At 27.4% G+C, this 8,916-nt stretch overlaps 1 protein-coding gene across 1 annotated transcript; it reads right to left on the bottom strand.

The window, feature by feature from the left end:
• Positions 1-1,715: 1,715 nt before the first annotated feature.
• On the bottom strand, positions 1,716-3,705 carry LOC110649511 (CBL-interacting serine/threonine-protein kinase 25). The gene has a single exon (XM_021804098.2). The coding sequence runs from the start codon at positions 3,240-3,242 to the stop codon at positions 1,896-1,898; it is 1,347 nt and encodes a 448-aa protein (XP_021659790.2). The 5' UTR covers positions 3,243-3,705; the 3' UTR covers positions 1,716-1,895.
• Between the last annotated feature and the right edge of the window lie 5,211 nt (positions 3,706-8,916).

Genomic DNA, 8,916 nt, shown 5'->3' on the forward strand with positions numbered 1-8,916 from the left:
AAGAGGTGTCACAGTTCTCATATTTATAAACTGTAAGCTAAAGAGTTGTTATAGTTATTTGCAAGAATCTTGGATGCTCGGCTACTATTTTGAGATTCCCGTCTACAAATTTATCATGATTGTTGATTGATATGACTGATTCTCAACAAAGTTAATGCTCGGTTTGTCGAGCAAGAATGCAAACTTATTTTAATATCTCGCATTCGTGTTTGCTTGGCTTTACAAGACCAGACATTCTTCTACTCAATCTAAAATGCCTAAGTCTTTTTAGTTTGGACTGATTGAGTCAAACCACATAAAAGACCACATTATGGTCGGTTTGTCTCCTGATCAAATCCTCTTTTATTTTAACCTTTTGATCGAGTATTGAATTTAACTGTCACATTAGATTTTTTGATCGAGTACTGACTATTTGACTCAATTTGAGCGAGTAGTATCACCAAGCAATCTTATCTAAAAGAAAAATAGATTTTTTTATATCATTTAATGGAGATTTAATCAACTGAATGAAAAAAATTTCATAATTAGAGATTGAATAATTGAGTTTTCAAACCATAAATACCTAATAAATAACAATGGCAAATTATGTAAATTAAATAGTAATTTATTTTAAAGTAAAAAATATATCTATTCTATCCATTTATTTATTTATAATTAAGACATTTTTAAAGCAAATTATCTTTGCCAACTTCACTAATCTTTCCTTAAAAAAAAAAAAATTCACTAATCTTGTAAAGTTTACAACCCTTCATATGCAAACAAAATGAACTGGTTTCCCACCATAATTAAATAATGCATTGAGTTCTTTAAGCAAAACACTTTTGTCCATTAAAAAAGCCAACACGATCATGTTTGCAACCTCAAAAAATTACCAAATCTTTAAAATAATGGATTAATTAAATTAAACACTTAATTAGTTTCATAAACAAAATGAGCTTAGTGCAAATTTCTCACCAATCACATAAATAACATTTAATTTAAATTTCATTAAAAATGTGAATAAGATGCAGAGAAAACGCGTTTTTATTTGTTTTATTCACTTAATGAGTTTTGTTAAAATTTTTTTAATATTTAAATAAATTATTTAACAATCTAAAATACAGCTTTTTATTTTAAGACCTTGACTCATTATATATAAATATGATTTGATCGTTCGATTTATTCTTTTATTAAAGTTTTGATTTATTATTTTTTTTAATTTTATTATAAAAAGGCGTTTTTATTTGTTGTGCGGTGAAGCTCAAAAGCTTGCTGATAGATAGACACGCGTCACTGAAAAGCACCGCCATTCACGGATAGAAAATGATGAAAATAGAGGCATTTGGGGATTCTAGCTTTTGCATTTGGCACAGCTTCATTGGTTTGGAATCTCTGAATGTCTCACTCTCCCCTATTAAAGTCTGATTGCTGAGTTTTCCGACCTTTGAAGTTTCAACTACTTTTGGGCCCCATTTTTTAATTAAAAATCAAAATTAAAATATTAAAATAATAAATAAAAGGAAAGTTAAAATATTAAAAAATTTTATTTTTATATTTATATATATAATTTTTTTTAAAATTTATTTATTAAATATATAATTTTTATATAGCTCATATGTATATCAAATATATTGAATTTATAATAAATTAAAATAATAATTTCATCCTATCTATTTCTCACTAGAGCTTGATTGGATTTTTTATACAATGGGATGGTTATTTTATGATTGTATTCGTATCCAAATCCATACATTAACTTGCTAATCACAGCTTATTTACAGATCACATGTCAAAAACCAAAAACCTATCTTCACTCCGCAGGCCCAAAAAGGAAAATGTCAAGCCAAATTGAGGGGAAAAAAAATAAAAAGTAAAAACCCTAATTTTAATTATAATTACAATTAGTATAAACCTTTCTACAATGACGTTTGATTGTCAGAGTCTCCCCCGCCAGCGTTGCTATTACAAACGGTGTCGCCTTGCCATGTCCAGACAATGTCTTTCAATGCAGGCCTAACATCTTCGTCGCAGAACTTGGCATACTCCAAAGTATCGCCGGCCGACTTGGAAAATTCCACGACGGCGACCTCTGGAGCTACCTCGAACACCTCGGCTGTGACAGATAGCCGCCCTTTCCTTCCCTCCGACGGGCTTTGCAATCTCATTTTGAAATCTTTGACCTTTGCTACCTTATAATTCAACCCGTTTGCAATCCCTTCAATCTTGTTCATGATTGCATTTGCCGAGAATTTGGAGGTGAACATAGACCCTGTTTTCCTCTTGTTCTCGAATAGACTCGACAAATCAAACCCAGAAGACATCGAGGAAATGAACTCGAAAGCGTTAAAGAATTTTGGGGAGGAAACTTTAGTCATCACTGCAGATAAAGATTCGTCTTCCTCTTCTGTTTTATCTGGGTTTGATATTTCTCTGACGGAGAAAGCTAATGGTCTTGTAAATCCCTTTCGAAACCAGGGAACTCGCATTATCGCTGGTATGGTGATTCTTCTTTCTGGGTCAGCAACCAGAAGTCTGGAAATCAAGCGCTTAGCTTCGGTGGAAAACCATGGCGGACATTCAAATTCTGCTTTGAAAATTTTTCTATACATCTTCATGACATTCTCATCTTGAAATGGCAAGAATCCAGCCAGGAGAACATAAAGGATTACCCCACATGACCATATATCGGCTTTGGATCCGTCGTATCCCTTCTTTCTCAGAACCTCCGGCGCCACATACGCTGGAGTCCCGCACTGCGTATGGAGGAGCCCATCGTTGAGTAATTGTTCCGGCAAGGCTGATAGCCCAAAATCAGAGATTTTGAGATCTCCATTTTCATCTAATAACAGATTCTCTGGCTTCAAGTCTCGGTGAGAAACGCCTCTGCTATGGCAGAAATCGACCGCACTGATTAGCTGTTGAAAGTACTTGCGAGCGGCATCTTCTTTGAGCCTCCCTTTTGCTACCTTAGCGAAGAGCTCGCCGCCGCGGACATACTCCATAACAAAGAAGATCTTGGTTTTTGTAGCCAACACTTCTTTAAGCTCCACTATATTTGGGTGTCGAACTAGTCGCATAACGGAGATTTCTCGCTTGATCTGCTCCATCATCCCTTCCTTTTTGACTTGATCTTTATTGATTACTTTGATTGCTACGCTTTCTCCAGTTGCCATGTTCTTGCCATAGTAGACCTTGGCAAAAGTCCCCTTCCCCAACAACCTGCCCATCTCGTACTTGTCAAACAGAACATGTCTTTCTTCCATAACTCAAAAAATAAAAATAAAAATAAAAATTTCTTCTTTCTTTCTTTCTTCAATTTCAACTCAAAAGGTAATATGCAGGAATATCAGAATAAAACGATTCTTGCATCAATTTGGAAGCTGGGAGGCTCTATTTACAGGAGTAGATGAACAGTGTAAAGGGATCCAGGAAAGAACAGCTGATATACTGATTTGAATGGATTCCATTAAATGGGTTGATTACTAATGCGAGGTTTCAAAAGAATTGTCAGAAGAAAGTGTGGATTGCAACAGATATAGAAGAGGAGAAGGCAAAAAACTGTACTCTAGACATTGGAGCACCTAGTATTTTGCTTACAGGAAACCTTGGAAGAGCCGCAAGGGGCACACCGCACACGGAATGAAAAAAATCAATATATATTTTTTAAAATTTATGGGGAAAGGCCGCAAATTAAGAAAAGACACTCTAATCATTCAAAATTTCGATGAAGAACAACACTTTTTTTTTTTTTTTTTTTTTTACCGTTAGAACTATACATTAATTGATATGTAATTAGAAAAAAAAAATTTAATATATCAATTTAGATATTATTAAAAATATTATTTAATTTAAATAAATTATTAATACTTTTAAATAATTTATTTTAAAAAAAATTCTCACCAAAAATTTTAACAACAATACGGGAACCAGCACAGCCAATTTGGAAGGCATCTTTATTTTTTGGTGGGTTGTGCTCAACGTTAGAATGCCCATTTTATGGCGAGGGCAAGTGCTTGCATGTGTATAAATGAAATAATCTTCATAAGAATTTATATTTTCTTATTTATAACAGAATTCTATTTTGATTTTTCAGTCCTACGTTTCTGGACATTTGATTGTTTCCCATTTACGACTGTTTTGCAACTTGCTCAAAACTTGGAAATCAAGAATTGCTAATAACTCAATTTTGGAATTTTATAATTTTAAAAATATATATTTTCTTTTTACTTAATGAAAACATAATATTAAAAAAAAAGAATATTAACCTTAAACGAGAATGTTTAAACTCGGCATTTTTTTATTTCTTATATTTTAAAAATATATAAAAAAAAATAAAATAAATTACCTTTAATTTATAATTTTAAAAATAATTCTAATATCATTAAATTAAAATTTAATAATAATCATAATTTTCTCTTAAATATCCACAAATCATATCTCAACATTTGGCAGTCATGAAATAATATGGTAGAAACTAGAAAGAATGACAAAGAAAGTAATTTTGGTGATGAATAAAATAATATTGTTTTCTTGGATTTTATGGGTATTTTCTTTTTTAGTAATTGTGCTTCAACATATTTTCTAGGATTGGTGCCGCCCAAGAAGGAATGCGCTAGACTAGAGAGTTGAGACGGCAATGAATCTCTAATAAAATAAATAAATAATAGGAAAAAGAATTTAAAAAAATTCTTTATGATTTTGAGTTTTGTAACATAAGAGTCTTTGATATAATATTTATTAATTTATATTTTTTATTTTTTATTAATAAATATAATTTTAATTTTATCATTAAATAACACTAACGTATTAGTGATGTAGTAACATATAAATGACGTTATATTCGCGTAATAATATATTACAATTTTAAAATTATTGATGTATCGCTAATATAACTATTATGTGTAACCACGTCAGTTTTATATATTTACAATGTTAATATTATTTAATATCATTTAATAATAATTAATAATTTATATTATATTTATAAATAAAAAAAATATGAAATATTAAGTTGCTGAAAATTAAAATATAGTTTATTATGTGTTAAAATGTAAAATTATATTTTTTTTTTACTTTTCCTTAAATAATATATTACAATTCAGGTTTTAGTAAATATTTTATTATTGTCTAAGACAAAAATATTAAAAAACTAATTATATATAAAAAAAATACATAAATGAAAACCAACATACTTTTAAACAAAAAAAAAACAAATTTATATTAGCCTAATTCTAATAATAATAAAAACAACGATAATAATAAAATTACTAAGCTTGATAATTAACTTGATGAGATAAACTTATCTTACTCTAGTTTGACTCTCCATATTAATATGATTATTAAATATTTTTCTCATTTAAAAATATAATAGAGCTAATGATAAGTTATTCAATGATTCGTGTTATTGAATGTCATATTTGATTTAATGATAGATTATTTTTAATAAAATTAAATTAAATTGATGATGTCAAAAGATGATATTTAGTGAATTTTATTTTTTATAATTAAGAAAAAATAATAAAAAAATTGTTAATGCAATTAATTAGCGAGTGTAACGTTCAGCCATGGCAACTTGCTTTTGCTCAGAAGTCATACTTGACTCCTAAGCATCAACTAATAATTTTATTTTATTTTATTTTTATTTTGTTTTCTTTTATTACGTGACCAACTAAAAACTTTTAAGTCACATATTCATAATTGCCCCATTTTTTCCGCCCTAAAATGGGTTTCTAAGAAGTGCACGAATTTTATACTTAAAAATAATCAAAGCGCAGCTCACAATTATTAACTTTTCATGCCATATATATATTAAAAAAATTGAAATTTATATTTATAATACATTAAATTTATTTTTAATATTTATCAATTGACAAAATTTCAATAGATTTTTTTTTTAATGGCAGATGGTTGATAAAGTCTAGATAAAATCATATCAAAATTTTAATCATGAGTAAAGATGATTTTTTTTTTTTATTGTTAATTGACATCATTGCTAATTTTTGGTTAGCTGCCCACAGATTCTTGCTAAAAAAGAAAAGGTAATTAATAGAGGAGCGGTCTACATCTTAGCTAATCAACCACCACCACCACCCAGACAAGTATGGGACCCTGAGACCATGAAAATTCAATAATACCTTCTCCATCCATACAAGCATGACACCTTTCAAAATATACAAATTTTCTTTTTACTCTGATAATTTATTATATTATATAATATAATTAATAAAAAAATGATAAATTGAAAGTTTAAACAACTAATCAATTGTGGTTTTAGTTAGCGGCTTTACATGGCTACTCAATTTCTGGAAAAGGGTTTGTATTAAAAACTGTGAGGATTTGGCACCCATCCCTCAAATAATTGAGTTTTGGGTCCCATAAACATGCTGGTGGAAGGCATAGTCATGTTTCTTGTAAAAAAAAAAAAAAATTTGTATTAATATGTATTATATTATATTAAATTTTAATTATATTATATAATTAATTATATTATATTATATTATAAAAAAAATTTAATGATAATTATATTATATTATATTATAATTTATTAAATATAATTTTATATAATAAAATATTTAATTAATAAATAAGAATAATCATAATTCTAACTTGGCATCTTTTTAATAGAGGCTATGAAATAAATTAACAATTTTGACCTCGTAATAAACAACGAAATTTAGAGAAGAAAACATTGTCCATATACACAAGAGAAAAAGGGCAAATTAAAAAAAAAAAAAAAAAAAGAAAATTGTCTCTTGTGGGTTCCCTCAGTTTTAAGTTTTAATCAAGATTTCAATTCCAACCCGGTCTAATTTTAAAAAATCTAACAATTAATTTTTTTTTAAGAAAAAAAATTTTGTTTTTAATCCATAATTGAACCGGCTAATCAATTTTAATACTATTTAAATATTCACGTTCAATTAACTTTGATTTAGTTTTGAATTTAAATTAAATTGATCTGATTTCAAGTTCAAATCGGACCATAACTACCTCAAACCGTTATGGTTATAATACTTCTGGGATGGTCCCATGAGTCTCAATAATTCATTCCCATGATGCAAGCTAAGGTTTTTCTCCATCAGTTGAGGCAGCCTCCCACTAGGCCAATGTTATGTGATGTGATATGTCTGCTTGGGTTTCTAACCGCATTCATTATGATCTCAATAATCATTTAATTGACTTTAAATAAATAAACATTGGAATATAGAATAAAATATTAATCAATTCGGTGACTTTATCAGAAATTATTTTAAAATATTTAAATATTCTAAATATATCAAAATTATACGAGAGAATATATTTGTGATTTGTGAAGAAATAGTCCATGTTTGATGATCTTTAATTTTTTTAATTTCATGGGATATATTTTTACCATTGTAAAAATAACATTGTACAGTAAAAAACCATGAAAATTTTATCATAAACAGGAAATGTCTAAATAAGACTATAAAATTAAAATTTAGATTTGTTTTATTTTGTGAAAAATAATTTATATATAAAAAATATTTTTAAAATAATTTAATAGAAAATATTTTATAATTAATATAAAAATTAAATTATTTTTATAAAAAATGATTTTATCTTTTTAATAGAAAAATTATTTTTTAAATTTTAATAATTTTATTAAAATATAAAAATATACGAATATATATTATTAATTTAATATTATAATTAAATAATAAAAAATAATATTCATGAAAAATGTTTTGCTCCAAACATCATAATTTTTCACGAAACAAATTCCAATATTATTGTTTACAAACTGATTAGCTGGCAATAGGGGTGTATGAATACATCGCCAAACCGATCAACCTGAAACTCCAGTAAATCCAAACCAAAATTAATGATTTTATATATTTAAATATTAAATTATAATTTAAAAATAATTATAAATTAAATTTTTAATTTAAATTTTGAGTTGAGATAATAAAAATTATATATATATATGTATATATAAAAGAGAAACATATGAATAATTTTATTTTATTCTCTATTTGTATTTATTATTATTAAATAATATATCTTAAATTAAAATTTTATATTTCAATTAATGTACAATAATATATATATATATATATTAAAAAAATTTAATAAGAGTTAAATTATAAAAATTTAAACTTAAATTAAATTAAATTTATTTAATATAAAAATTAAATATATATTATTTTATAATTTAATTTATTCATTTTGATTTAATTAATTTTAATTTTTTTTGATTTGATTTAACAAAATAGCTTGAACTTGCTTGAAACTGACCCATGTACATCGTAGCCGACAGCATGGTCCCATTATATTGGTATATCATGTGGCCATTTTTGGAATGATTGACCAAACAAAGCCTCTCGTAATGGCTTTGTCAATTTCTCTAAATTAGACTTACCAATTCCGGCCGCCCACGCGTACTCACCAGAAATATTATACTCAAGGAGTAAGGATGATTTCTTATTTGATTGAGTTAAATTGAGAATATTAATGGGTGATTTCAGATCTTGAATTTAAAAAATTATGATTGTACCCAAAGAACCCTCAATAGAAATTTATAATGTAAGCAAATATTATTATTAATTTTTTTAAAAAATTTATTCAATCCAACCAAAATGCAGACGATTAACCATCGACTTTAAAAGTGGTATTAGAATTAAACTAAAATTGATTAAATTTATATCGACTGAAATTAAACTTAAATTAAATCGAAACCCGCCAATATGATTTAGATCCAAAATCAACGTTTTTCCTAAGAGACCCTTAAACTTGGTGTTAGGTCCCTAGGCCTTAGAATCAGAACCGCTAATTGGATTTCGGCCGGAAAGGGAACTGGACCGTGGCCGGCCCTACTAGTAATCATTAGTACTACGGCCCAAATCCTAATGGACTTGAGCCCGAAACAGTGAATCGTCGTATGGGCTTAAAAGCAAATATGAAATAACCGGATTGTTCTTC

Source organism: Hevea brasiliensis, chromosome 11, assembly GCF_030052815.1.
Source record: "Hevea brasiliensis isolate MT/VB/25A 57/8 chromosome 11, ASM3005281v1, whole genome shotgun sequence".
NCBI classification, from domain to species: domain Eukaryota; kingdom Viridiplantae; phylum Streptophyta; class Magnoliopsida; order Malpighiales; family Euphorbiaceae; genus Hevea; species Hevea brasiliensis.